The sequence below is a fragment of the Vipera ursinii genome (assembly GCF_947247035.1).
Source record: "Vipera ursinii genome assembly, chromosome: 2".
Lineage (NCBI taxonomy): Eukaryota > Metazoa > Chordata > Lepidosauria > Squamata > Viperidae > Vipera > Vipera ursinii.
The window spans coordinates 8820826-8835663 of record NC_139513.1 but is presented as its reverse complement, the minus strand read 5'-3'; the positions used below and the strand labels follow the sequence as shown (position 1 = coordinate 8835663).

General features: G+C 39.3%; 1 protein-coding gene across 1 annotated transcript; it reads right to left on the bottom strand.

Annotated features, from left to right (window-relative positions):
• Positions 1 to 2226: 2226 nt before the first annotated feature.
• On the bottom strand, positions 2227 to 12495 carry LOC310634726 (vomeronasal type-2 receptor 26-like; the record flags this gene model as incomplete). Its single annotated transcript, XM_083353258.1, has 5 exons — positions 2227 to 3122; positions 5725 to 5851; positions 7194 to 7421; positions 11834 to 11959; positions 12334 to 12495. The coding sequence occupies 5 exons, from the start codon at positions 12493 to 12495 to the stop codon at positions 2227 to 2229; spliced, it is 1539 nt and encodes a 512-aa protein (XP_083209384.1).
• Between the last annotated feature and the right edge of the window lie 2343 nt (positions 12496 to 14838).

Below are 14838 nucleotides of genomic sequence, written 5' to 3'. Positions count from 1 at the left end.
ATGGCAAAGATACTGGAGTGGGTTGCCATTTCCTTCTCCAGTGGATCACGTTTTGTCAGAACTCTCTGCTATGACCTTTCCGTTTTGGGTGGCCCTGCACTCTTTCTCCTTCCCGAGGTTTTCATTGTTGTGAGCATTTCTGTTGAGGATTGGCAGCAGGGGTTGGGTGGCGGGTTTAGTATTTAGTCAGCCACCAATTCTGCAAGTTCTCTCACTTAAAAAAATGAGAGAGGCCTGTAATTTTCATCATAGGTATACCTCAACTATGAGAGACAAAATCGGGGGAAAGAATCCAGGAAAACACATTGTAGGATTTCTAACGAATTTATTTGCAAATTATGGTGGAAAATAAATATTTGGTCAATAACAAAAGTTCATCTCAATACTTTGTTATATACCCTTTGCTGGCAATGACAGAGGTCAAACGTTTTCTGTAAGTCTTCACAAGGTTTGCACACACTGTTGCTGGTATTTTGGCCCATTCCTCCATGCAGATCTCCTCTAGAGCAGTGATGTTTTGGGGCTGTCGCTGGGCATCACGGACTTTCAACTCCCTCCAAAGGTTTTCTATGGGGTTGAGATCTGGAGACTGGCTAGGCCACTCCAGGACCTTGAAATGATTCTTACGAAGCCACTCCTTCGTTGCCCGGGCAGTGTGTTTGGGATCATTGTCATGGTGAAAGTCCCAGCCACGTTTCATCTTCAATGCCCTTGCTGATGGAAGGAGGTTTTCACTCAAAATCTCACGATACATGGTCCCATTCATTCTTTCCTTTACACAGATCAGTCATCCTGGTCCCTTTGCAGAAAAACAGCCCCAAAGCATGATGTTTCCACCCCCATGCTTCACAGTAGGTATGGTGTTCTTTGGATGCAACTCAGTATTCTTTCTCCTCCAAACACGACGAGTTGAGTTTTTACCAAAAAGTTCTACTTTGGTTTCATCTGACCATATGACATTCTCCCAATCCTGTTCTGGATCATCCAAATGCTCTCTAGCAAATTTCAGACTGGCCTGGACATGTACTGGCTTAAGCAGGGGGACATGTCTGGCACTGCAGGATTTGAGTCCCTGGCGGCATAGTGTGTTACTGATGGTAGCCTTTGTTACTTTGGTCCCAGCTCTCTGCAGGTCATTCACTAGGTCCCCCCGTGAGGTTCTGGGATTTTTGCTCACCGTTTTTGTGACCATTTTGACCCCATGGGGTGAGATCTTGCGTGGAGCCCCAGAATGAGGGAGATTATCAGTGGTCTTGTATGTCTTCCGTTTTCTAATAATTGCTCCCACAGTTGATTTCTTCACACCATGCTGCTTGCCTATTTGCAAATTCAGTCTTCCCAGCATGGTGCAGGCCTAAAATTTTGTTTCTGCTGTCCTTTGGCAGCTTTTTGGTCTTGGCCATAGTGGAGTTTGGAGTGTGACTGTTTGAGGTCGTGGACTGGTGTCTTTTATACTGATAACAAGTTCAACCAGGTGCCATTCATACAGGTAACGAGTGGAGGACAGAGGAGCCTCTTAAAGAAGAAGTTACAGGTCTGTGAGAGCCAGAAATCTTGCTTGTTTGTAGGTGACCAAATACTTATTTTACCGAGGAATGTACGAATTAATTCATTAGAAATCCTACAATGTTATTTCCTGGATTCTTTCCCCCATTTTGTCTCTCATAGTTGAGGTATACCTATGATGAAAATTACAGGCCTCTCTCATCTTTTAAAGTGGGAGAACTTGCACAATTGGTGGCTGACTAAATACTTTTTTGTCCCACTGTAACCCTGGGACACTGTGACCGTCATAAATATTAATCAGTTGCCAAGCATCTGAATGTAAATCACAAGACCCTGGGATGCTGCAACATTCCAGCTGATTGGTGCTTCTTCTGGGCTCAGCAGAAGCACCAGGATCAGTGCCAAGATCCAGCTGGAGCCTGGTGCTGATCCTGGTGCTTCCACTGAGCCCTGACAGCCCCAAAGAAGTGCTGATCTTTGCGCTTCCGCGGAGCCCTGACAGCCCTGCAGCTCCAGCCATCTCTCGCTCAGGCTTGTGTGGTTCTGCCACCGGTTCACCTCATTCACCTCCCCTGCTACCACTTTTCTACGATGGTTGCGTACCACCGACCAGGCGCCAATGTACCACAGGTGGTACCCATACCACTGGTTGAAAAGCCTTGTACTAAATGACATTTTTGAAAAATAATAGATTTGTAAAAGTCTTTTTTATTTTCAATTTTATTTTGAGATCAAATTTTCTTTGGTATTCAGATCTGGCCTAAAAATAATAATGTAACACTTGGGGCTGAAGATGCAGCCCAGCAATCCAGCACTGGAAGTCAAGATGGAGAAGATCTGAACAGCCACCATGTACTTCCCCTTGGTGCTCAGGTAGGCAGGCACAAAGGACACCCAGACACTGCAGAAGACCAGCATGCTGAAGGAGATCAGCTTGGCTTCATTGAAGGCCCCAGGGAGATTCCTGGCCATGAAAGCCACCATGAAGCAGACAACTGACAGGAAGCCCATGTACCCGAGGGCAATGTAAAACATGGTGACAGAACCCTCATTGCATTGTAGGATGATCTCTCTAGGTTGGGAGTGCATGTCAGAGTCAGGGAATGGGGGGAAAGTGCCCATCCATATGCTACACATGACACCTTGGAAGCCAGAACAAGAAAGGACAATTGAATTGGCCAAGCTCTTCCCCAACCATCTCTGCACTTTATTCCCTGGTTTTGTGGCCAAGAAGGCTAACACCACTGTGATCGTTTTGGCCAAGATTGAAGAAATGGCAACTGAGAAGACAATGCTGAAGGCTGTTTGTTGGAAGAGGCAGGTCACTCTCCTTGGCCGGCCAATGAACAGGAAGGAGGTCAAGATGGAAAGCAGGAGGGAGGTCAGGAGAATGTAGGAGAGGTCCCGGTTATTAGCTTTGACAATTGGTGTTTCCATGAATTTAATGAAGACCCCCAAGCCAAAGCCTGTGCTTAAAGAGAGGAACAAGATAATGGAAGTCAGGATAATCCCCAGATTTTCCTTATAAGAAAGATAGCTTTTAATCTTGGGAATACAGTGAACTCGATTGGTGTTTGGGTGTTGATCTTCTGGACATTTGGTACATTTCTCTGCATCTGAAAAAGAGCAAGAATAGGATCTTCCTTTAACATGTCCCTTAATCACATGCCTTGTTTGGGTAAACTTGTTGGTGTGAATGACTGTGTCAACATTGCAAATGAATTTGGCTAAAGCATTTCCACTTCATTTTCATTTGCCACAGAGTTAGGAAGGGGGGATGGGTATTTGCTAGCTTAGTCAAAAAAATAAATTGTTCTGTCTGAACCAAGGTCATTGCTACCTGCATTTTCGCAGGCTGAAACTTTTGTTCGGAAGCCCACCAAAGTAGTTTATTGGGGAATGTGATTATGACATATTACTGGGGTGGGAAGTTGAACTTTGTAACTTTGTAACATTTGGAAGGGAACTTCAATCTTGTTTTCACTTTTGATCATGCCAATACTATATAGGCAAATAAATATGTTCTTTTTATTTATTTTTATTAGTTTTCCAATATTACAATAATATCTTTAAAAAGCAACAGTGGTGTCTGCATTACAATAGTTCCATTTCAGACAAATACGTATTATTACCAATCTCCAAATTGTTGTAACCAATACTTCCTCTCTCTCTTTTCCTTTAATACATACTATGTCTTATCTAAATTAACATACTTCTCATTGCTATCCATCAGTCATTTAATAGTTTTCTTATATTTATCAATACTTTAGTATATTTTATATTTTAATATTCCACCTTTAAAACATCAAACACCTTATATATTTTTCTAGCTTTACTTTTACATTGATATTAAAGTTAAATGTTTAAAATTTCTCATTTTCATATTGCTAAATAACTAAATAATCCATATCAGTTAAGGAACTCAATATTTCAATGTTAGTATTCATACACCTGTGTTTTATTTTAATTTTTTTAAATTAGTCAGTATTTTTATCTGCTTATCAAAACAATCTCTCATAATCGAAGTACAATCCTATCTATTTTGGTATTATCTATTTCAGGCCTCTTAAGAATGTTCATATTTTTTCAATCTTATTCTTGCTTTCTTCCTTTGCCATATCATTTTTCGCTTCTTTGCCTCAGGATCATCAAAGCATTCTTGTGTTGTTATATCATATTGAAGTGGCCCTCCAGTCTCCACTTTTGAAGGATTGAGGAGTCTGTTAACAGCACCAAATCTTCTCATTATTTTCACCTCTTGATATAATTATCCTGGTCTGAATAGATTTTTTTTCACCTTTTTTCCATTATAATCTTCAACAGTCTGTATTTGTTGAATATTTAATTCTTCTGCCAATGTATGTGAATGTTCAATTTCTTCTGTTAACTTCTGTCCCAATACTATGTAGCCAAATAAATATGTTCTTTAAGGAAACCTTTTGCCTTGGAGTTCTGTTTTTACTGGTCTCATCTATCAGAACCACGACAGACTGGTTATACTGTAGGTGAACTCAATATATTTCTTCATTTCCCTCCAGCTACTGTAGAATAGCTTAATATTTCTTTTCTTTTCTTTTTTTACTGTTACCATTTTATCAATGAACTTGCTTAAAGAGAAGAAGTGAAGAAGGAAGGATTCAAGGAAGGAAGGCAGTTCCAACCATTTAACTTTTAACTGCTGAACCTCTTGAAAACTGGAGTCCAGTGTTTTGTCAATGATTTAAGGCACCAATAAGATCCAGCCTACAGTGGAATGAATTACATGTGGACCGCTTAATGTAACTTAAGCCAGCTGAAATGAATAAGCACTTCTTTTGCCATAGAGAAAGAAATTTTAAGTTGAGTGGCCCTTGAAGATGAGTTGGATATGGAGTGAAGACATCGAAATGCATTCCTCATTTTTTATTACCAGAAAGAAGAACATCTTCCAATAAGAACAAGAAGGAAGTTTGACTCAATTTCAATTCATGATTCCTCTCCCCTCCCTTCCCTCCTGTCCCCTCCCCCTCCCTTCCCCTCTCCTCACCATGGGTCATGACTTTGAAAATTACTAAGAGGAGCTTCCAGTAGAATCTCTGCAATGTCAATCTCAGGAAGTAGAAACCCAATAGTCACCTGAGGATGACCAAAAAATGGCACAACCTGAATAGATGGAGCAGTCAAAGGATGATTATGTCAGGCTGCAGAATCCATCCACCACATCAATTTGATTCTACAAAACTTTTTTAGTAAATAAATAAATCCTTTGATTAAAGTCAGATGGCTTCAACCTGAAACTGTGGCTGTCCAAAACACCGATTAGATATGGACACTTGCAAGAATCTGATCAATCCTCCTACAGAAATCCAATCAAAGTTCCATCATTATATTCTGGAATCTGGAAACTCTCACTGTTCAGAGCAATGAAGTAAATAGTAGTTGGAAACATGGAAGATGTGTTGTAAAAGATAAAGATCAAGAGCCATCATCTCTCTCACAATACTCAACCCTCACTTATTCTGTATCTTTATCCATGATCTCTATCCCTGTTTGCTTGACTTTTATACCAGAATAATCTCCAAGATATTTTCTTATAATTCACTATGACATACACGTACTGTATATCTTGATCAAGACTCAAAGAGGTGAGACCCACTCTGGCCAAGCCTTCCAAAATGCATGTTCATAGAGATCTAAGGTCCTCCCCAAAGCCTGTCCCTTTCTCCTGCTTTCACCCACCTTCCATGGTGGAGATGGCTCCTTCTGCACATGGATGACAATTGTAGCAGCAGATGGGCTTCCCTTCCTGAGCCACCTTCATGAACCCAGGAGGACAGCTTTCCACACACCTGGAAGAGGGCAGGGGCTGGGCAGGTGAGGGAAAGAAATAACATCCACAAAATGAATTATTGTATTTCCTAAAACAGTTGAAGAAAAGTTTGGGGATCTCCAGTTCAAGACTTATCTTTGCTAAATTTGAAACTTAGAAAAAATGTCGAGTTTATAAAACTGTTTTGGATGTTTGTTGTTGCCTATTTATCTTCTAATATTTCTCACACACTTCTTTTAGAATACAGAATAACAGACTTGGAAATGACCTTGGAGGTCTTCTAGATCAACCCCATGCTCAAGTAGAAGACCTTATACCAATCTGGACAAATGCTGTCCAATCTCTTCTTAAAAACCTCCAGTTATGAAGCACCCATAACTTCTGGAGGCAAGCTGTTTGATAGATTAAGGGTTCTTATTGACAGGAAATTTCTCCTTAATTCTAGGTTGGATCTCTCTCTGAGAGGTTTCTATCTGTTCCTTATTGTCCTGCCCTCAGTGGCTTTGGAGAATAGGTTGACACCTTCTTGTCTGTGACAGTCCCTCAAATATTGGAAGACTGCTATAATGTCTCCCCTAATTCTTCTTTTTGTTAGACTAGCCATTGCCAGTTACCACAACAATAGATCATATGATTTAGCTTCCAGTCCCCTAATTATCTTTAATTAATCAGAATAGAGTTAGAAGTTATCATGGAGGTCTTCTAGTCCAACCCCCTGCTTAACCAGGAGACACTTTACCATTTCAGACAAGTAACTGTCCAGTCTATTCTTAAAAACCTCCAGTGATGAAGCACCCACAACTTTTGAAGGCAAGCTGTTCCACTGGTTGATTGTCCTCATTCTTAGGAAGTTTCTTCTTAATTTTAGGTTGCTTCTCTCCTTGATTACTTTCCATCCCTTGTTTCTTGTCCTGCCCTCAGGTGCTTTGGAAAATAAGTTGATCTCCCTCCTCTTCATGGCAACCTCTCAAACACTGGAATACTGCTATTAGGTCCCCCTAATCCTTCTTTTCTCTAGACTAGCCAATCCCAAATCCTGCAATTGTTCTTTACATGTTTTAGTCTCCAGGCTTTGTTGCTCTTCTTTGCACTCTTTCTAGAGTCTCAGGATCTTTTTAGTTTAAATTTTCAACATATATACTCAAGGGAATGTTGGGTGGATCCTTTGCTTTGTAGAAGTGAATCGTGTTGCCCCATGATTTGAAACGTACTCCCTACGAGAAAACTGTTAAGTGTTAAGGATATTTTTCTCAGACACATGAACATGAAACCAAAGAAGACACTTCCTCTCTTAGAGAACTGAGATGACATCCCCGTCCCAACTCTGCAATCCTCTTGGTGAGACCTTCAGAAAGGATAGAATAAAGTCTTTCCCCACCTCGATCAGCATTTCCATATTTGCAGTAGCATTCTGGTTGATCATCAACTTGAAATCCAAGTATCCTTCTCTTTCTAGACTCCCAAGTTTCACTTTGGTAATAGACATATCAGGTAAAACCATCCAGTGCACAATGTCCAGGTCTTCTACCAGTTCTCCATTTTCATCGATATAGACCCCATTGATGCAATTATTATGAAACTGAGAGCTTTGAAAGAAGGAATGAAGCTGTAATGGAAGAGAAAATAGACAATGTTACGCAGGAGAAATAAAGCTCTATGGCAAAAATCATCAGTTTGCCCTAGAAAGATCTGTACTGAGGAATATGTAATAAAAATCTATTAAAAGGACCAAGAATGACCATTCAAAACAAAGATTGAAAAGAGTTGTCCTTTATGAAAAACAAAGCAGCCTTTAGAACCCTAAAAAGGGACCAAACCATCATCCTCCTATCAGCAGACAAAAACAAAATCACACTTATTGTGAACATAGCACAATATCTACAAGAAGCAAATGAAATATTAGAAGACAAAGGAACCTACATCTCAGTAAACACAAACCGAATGCAAAGACTAGACAATCAGATCAAGAGAACCCACAGTGATCTCTCTAAGAAAGGCCAAATTACCAAAGAGGAACAGTGGATGAGAAACAGTGAAGCCATCTTCAAATGCTTCTATGGACACCCCAAAACACACAAACCTGATATATCCCTCTGCCCAATCGTATCACTACCAGGACCCCTATAAAGAACATTGCAATTTTAAAAAAAAAGCTTGGACACCTTACAAGAGGAAGCAAACACTCCACCAACTCTCCACTGCAGTGCCTTCAAACAATCAGAGATGTAACAGTACATAAAGATGAAATCATGGTCTCATTTGATGTTCCTGCCCATAGATCTGGAATTAGCCAAAGAAACCATGATCACATTGGTCCATAGCACACCTGACTTAATTGAATACAGTACATGAAAATCGAAACACCAAGGATTATAGATCTCATGAACCTCTGCCTAACTATATACTTCCAGTTTGATGGACAAATTTACCAACAAATTAAAGGTACACCTATGGAATTCACCGCTTTCAGGACTGATAGCAGAGGTCATCATGCAATGTCAAGAAGTTATACCATTTCCACAAATACAACCCAAAATATGGACCGGATATGTAAACAACACTCTCACCATAATAAAAAATGATTAATTAGAGAACACACATGTAACCATCAACATTATTTTTAAAGGAATCCAGTATATCAGAGAAGAAGAAAACAGCCAATCACTACCCTTCCTGGACATCCTGATCAGCAGAGACCACAGTGACAAACGAGAAACACAAGTACACAGAAAAACCACCTATACCAGCCAGATGCTCCACTACCAGCAACTACCCAACCTCCCACAAGAGAAGTTGCATAAAGTCTTTATTTAGATGCACTGTAGCAACCTGGAACAGTAGAAAAAGGAAATAAAGCATCCATATAATGTATATTATATTATATGAGATCAAACTGATTTCATTGCTTGCTGGTTGCCTGTTTATCTTCTCTTCTAATTTTTCTCCCACTACATCTTTATTTTAAATTCTCAATGTACCTACTGAAAAGTAAGTTGAATGGATTTCTGCATTGACAAAATCAATCACTTTGTCCCATGATATAAATCTAGCTTCCTTGTAGAAGTTTGATAAACAGTTAACTGGAATAGTTGAGGACATTTTTCTCCTAGACAACTGAACATCTAACGGGAAGATGTTTCCTTTCTTGGAGAATTGAGATGACATCCCAAGTTTGTCTCTGCTCTAATTTTGCCATCCTCTTGGAAAGGCCTTCAGAAAGAGCAGAATAAAGTCTTTCCCCCACCTTGTTCAGTATTTCCATCTTTGCAATAGCATTCTGGCTCATTATGAACTTGAAATCAAGGGATCTCACTCTTACTAGCCTCCCAACTGTCACTTTACTAACAGAGAGATTGGAGAAAACCAGCCTGTTCACCATGTCCAGGTCTGCTACCAGCTCTCCGTTCTCATCCAAATATACCCCATCAATGGAATTATTTAAAAAAACTGAGAGGTTTGAAGGAAAGAATGAAGCTGGAAAGGAGGAGAAAATGCCCAATGTTACGTAGACACAGAAAGCTCTCTGGCAAGACTGCTCCATTTGAGCTGGAATCTGTATGTAGCGATATAGAATAAAAATCTTCTTAGAAGGACCAAAAATGACTTGGAACATAAGAATGGTAAAGAATGTCCTTTATCCATTCCATTCATAATTATCACATTGGAAAACCAATGGCAAGTTTAGCAAAGGATACATCCATTGTGAACTAATGAGCTGCAAAGTGAAAGTCCGAAAGGAAATGGATATTGTACATAACAACACGGAAAAATTGGTGGGATGAAACCCACAAATGGAACACACAGCTAGAGGGATTTAAACTATTTAAAAGAAACAGACCAAATAAAAGACGAAGTGGAGTTGCTCTCTATATAAGAAATAACTACATCTCTATAGAAATAGAGCACAACAATGATGAAAACTGTCTTGAATGCATTTGGGTCAATATAAAAGGGGGGGAAATGACATTGCCATAGATGTTTCCTCTAGGCTACCCAACCAAACAGAGGAAATAGATGAACTTTTTGCTAAGCAGTTTACTAAGGTATGTAGGAAGCACATTACAATAGCAATGGGAGACTTTAACTACCCTGACATCAATTGGTAGACAAACCAAGTGAGAGATCCAACAGGTTCCTGACCAGCCTAGCTGACAATTTTGTTATGAAAAAAGTAGAGGAGAGAAATAGAGGATACTGGATCTAATTCTTATTAATAGAGAAGAAATGATAGAGGGGGTTGAAGCTGTCAGAATTTTGATGGAGAATGACTATGTCATACCAGAATTCAATATAATACAGACACAATCAATTGAACATAGTCCAACTAGTGTGCTAGACTTTAAAGAAAGTTGGAGTGAGCTTCGGAAGAATTCCATGGATGAAAACCTTAAAGAAGAAATCAAGCCAAGATGCTTGGGAAATTCTAAAAAATATGATTATAAAAGCCCAGTTCAACACGGAAAAACTGGTGGGATGAAACCGACAAATGGGACACACAGCTAGAGGGATTTAAATTATTTAAAAGAAACAGACCAAACAAAAGAGGAGGTGGAGTTGCTCTCTATATAAGAAATAACTACATCTCTATAGAAATAGAGCACAACAATGATGAAAACTGTCTTGAATGCATTAGGGTCAATATAAAAGAGAGGAAAATGACATTGCCATAGGTGTATACTTTAGGCCAACCAACCAAACAGTGAAAATAGATGAACTTTTTGCTAAGCAGTTTACTAAGGTATGTAGGAAGCACATCACAATAGTAATGGGAGACTTTAACTAACCTGACAACACTTGGGAGACAAACTCTGCAGCAAATGGAATATCAAACAGATTCCTGATAAGCCTAGCAGACTTTTTTCTCCCAAAAAGTAGAGAAGGGAACCAGGGAATTAGCCACATTGGACCTAGTTCTCACTAACAGAGATGAAATCATAGCCACAGGAACCTTTGGGGGGGGAGTGATCATGCAATATTGGAATTCAACATTATGCAAGCACAAGCAATAGAACACAGTCAAAGTAGAGTCTTGGACTTTAAGAGAGCTAATTTCAATAAACTTAGAGACAGCTTGGGAAGGATTCAATGGATGAGAATCCTCAAGATACTTAATATAGACAGCACACATTTTTTAGACTGTGTGGTACATGCTAATTGTTCTGCTTCTAAAAAGAAATTAGAAAAGAAATGAGTAGGGTGCAATGAATTTCAGAAAGGAGAGTAATGGAAAATTGGAATTTAATATAACTTTAATATTCAGAATTCAGTATAACTATTGTCAGGTTCTTACAGTTGTAACGTAGATTCTCAGCTGCTAAGGAGAGCTGTGCAATAGAAAATAAATACCTGCCATGCCATCAGCTTTGGATGTTTCACATTTTTACCAGATTTAAATGTATTCCTGGATCTTGACAAATAAGCTGCTCTTAAGGCCCTTGCCACAGCCCAGATTGTGTTGTAAATGAAATAGTTGTCCTTAGTCAGGATTGGATCCATTTCTTCTTCCTTGAAAGGCTCCAGATCTTCTCTCTGCCTGCACCTTCTCCAGACTTTCACTGAAAAGACATCGTTGGTGTAGGAACACAGGAAGGAGGTCTCTGCTAAGTATCTCATAAAAGAATATAAATTCAAATACCGAACATACGCTGCAATTTGATTTTTCTTCAAAGGAAAGGAAAAAATGCTATGGATGTATTGAACAGGAAAGATTCGTTTTGACAAATAAAAGTCCCAGCGGACTGTGGTGATCAGGACTTTTCCTCTAGGAGGTTCAGTAAGCCTTTTGAATACCATATCCATAAGCAAAATCCCTACATTGAATGAAGTCACGTCTGCACCATAAATAAAGACCTCCACCTTTCTCCACCTGAGGTATAATGGCCAGATTATGTTCGCTTCCTGAGACGCTGGAGAAAAGGTTTGTGATAAAACTGGACAAATACCATTCCTGGTCAGCATGGAGGTCAATGTCCCCATGAACCTTTGTCCATTCTCAGTGTCTGGAGCAAGGAGACCCACCAAGGTCCACCTGAAATGGAGGACCAGCTTCACTATCCCTGGGTAATGGACTCCTTCAGCAGGGAGCATTGGATAGAAGAAAGGATTTTTATCACTCAGAGCCTGGGAATCAAAACCGTAATTGATCTGAAAAGGGGGAAAAAACCACCTTTTTTATTGGAGACCATAAAAACAATATCTAGCCCTAATGGAGGAATTGTTCCACTCCTTGCAATAAAGAACCTTTTTTAGGTAGTCTCTGCTCATTCTGCTCTTACATTGCCTCCCTTCTCACTTCAGTGTAGCATTTGGCTATTGGAAATAGCCAGCAGGGATGCACAGTCTGCATTACTAGTGTGCCAGGGAGAGGATGATCTGCTCAGACCCTTCCCTTCCATTTGATAGAACCTTCGGCCTTACTTCATGCAATTCCCACAATAGAACTTTGCTCTTCATTTACAACAGAGTTTCTCTGGCTGTAAGTTGCATGTCCAAAAATGGCCTTCCCAAGAAATACACACCTGTGGGATTTTGTAGATTCCCAACATGGCTGAAATCTGGGTGGAGGTGTCAGTATCAGCCCCTTCAAGAACTGCCACTGTGTTTCTCTGCCTTCCACAGCTGTAGTTGGGAACATTGGCCTCCCCCTCTGAAAGCAGGTCCAGCAAAGCCTCTGAGGTCATTTGTGCATTGAAATAATTGTCATAGATGTTGTATCCCAGGGTGACATTGAACGAAAGGTTGGGATTCTTGCTGATTGCTTGCATTGCAAAAAGGAAGGATAGCATTTTCCAATACTCTGTTGCTGGATTACTGAAAGTATGAATATATCAGGACATAATCAGTGGAAGTGCCATGTTATTTAACTGTTCTTTCAATAATTATATTTTAATCCACCTAAGGCTGAGTGTTTTGGAGGCATTATCAAATTTCAAATAAATAAATAAACAAACAAACAAATTTAAAAAAATAATCTCATCTATCTGAATGGAACTCTGAGATACTTTCCATTTTCCTTGTTTAAGAAAATGAAATATTAATCAAAAGAAAAAAGGAAATAAATAAATAGAGAAAGGAACAAAAGGTCCAAGAAATTAAAAAAAGAAAAAGAAAAAACCTGATTTTCCACCTTCTTTTCAACAGATAATTTTTCATTTCTGCAAACTGTACAGTTTTCACAACTGAGTCCTCCATTGTGAGAATTCCACGATCCTTCCATCATTGAGCAAACAATAATCTTGTCACAGTTGCCATATATAAACACTATGAAAGTTATCTAATTCTTTGCTCAGAAGTCCCAGTAAAAAAGAATTCTGGTTTCTTCACAATTTTTAGCTTTTCAAGTTCTTTGCATTGTTGTGTCAATTTATATCTAAAATTTCTGATCTTTCTCATGTCCGCCCTGCATGATAAAATATTTCCCCATGCTTTTCCCAATTCCTGCATTGGTCTGAAATATGTTTACATGTCTTTTATAATTTCTCTGATGTCCTGTACCAAGAAGAGATCATTTTAATTAAAAAAAAATCTCTTAACCTATGACAGAATGTAAACCGAAGACCAGTTATTAAAATTCTCTGCATCTCTATGTAATATCCAAATTTAATAGTGCATTCAGGCATGCAAACTTAACCTATTCATCTTCTGTTACAAATTCTTAACATTTTATACATTTTTTATTACATGTTCACCATTTGTACATCATTCAGTTATGGCTTATTCTTCATCTTGCTCTTATTCTTGCTGTTGATTAAGATTTTAGACTGACTTTCAATCTCTTTTCCAATGATTAATAATTGGAAGTTTGACCTATTATGAAATATAGAATCATTAAAGGACACATACAGACAGAGACACCCACAATGACACATAAACTGAGCAACTATGACTGTTAGCAAATGGAGTCAATGCTCAATTTCTGGAGGTGTTTATGTGGCTTGTATGTCCACAATAAAGAGTTAACTGACATTTAACTCATTGTATGATTAGAATTCTGGCATCCGCTCAAATGAGATTCAGACATTTAAGAAAAGTCAGTTTTGAACTAGGATCCATTCATTTAATTGGTGGTACAGAAAAAAATTGTCGAACGTACAGTATCTCATTTTTACTTCCGAAAAAAGTGAACATTTCTGCATTGTTCTACTCGTGCTGGTGGCCTTATTGGGCATGAGAGTGGTAGAAGAGAAGAACCATCCTATTCTCCATCCACAGTCCAACTCTGCTGAGAGAATGTCAAGAAAAGCAGATGCCTCTTCTTCAAAGTCAAGAATAACAGAAGATCTCTATTGATTAATTATTTGAGAATTTCAGATCAGGTTCATCATCTGAAAAGGATGAACCAAGGGTGAAATGAGACAGAAAGAGAGAAAAACTAGCAGATCAAAGAGATCACTAATTGTAAGAGAGGTGGCTGAGATTTCAGAACTTAGAGTGGAATGCTCTAACTGTGTGCAGGAAATTTGACTTACAGAGAAATTTGAGTCAAAGGAGATTTGTTGAAGCTTAATGGTAGAAGCAGCATCCTTGTTGCAGAGACAATGCCACCAATGAGAAATTCTCCCGGCTTGTAATGGTTCTGTGGGTGCACCTCATCCCTCTTCAGAGTCAGGATGCATTTGGCTCTGAGACTTGCCAGAACTTCTTGGGGCAGGAGAAGCAGCAGAAGCAGCAGAAGCAGCAGCATGACTTGTGTTCCTGATGGAGTCTCCAGCCTTGTTGTGAAGACACGGTGATTTGAAGAGGTGGGAGAAACCAGCACCCTCTTCCAAGACAGAAGCTCCAGAGGTTTCCTAATCCAGACAGAGTCCATTCAAGACTTCACATCTGCAGCCCCTGCCTGTCTTAAAAGCCTTCAAGGCCACCTATGCAACCAAGATTTTCCAGTGCAAAGATATTAGCCAACAAAGGCTTTGATATGATATCATAGTGGAAGTGTGTTTGTGTGATATCTGTCTTTGGAGATTTAGCACCAAGAGAATAAATAAATCACTATGATTTGGATAAGGGCCACAAGGAGAGACATC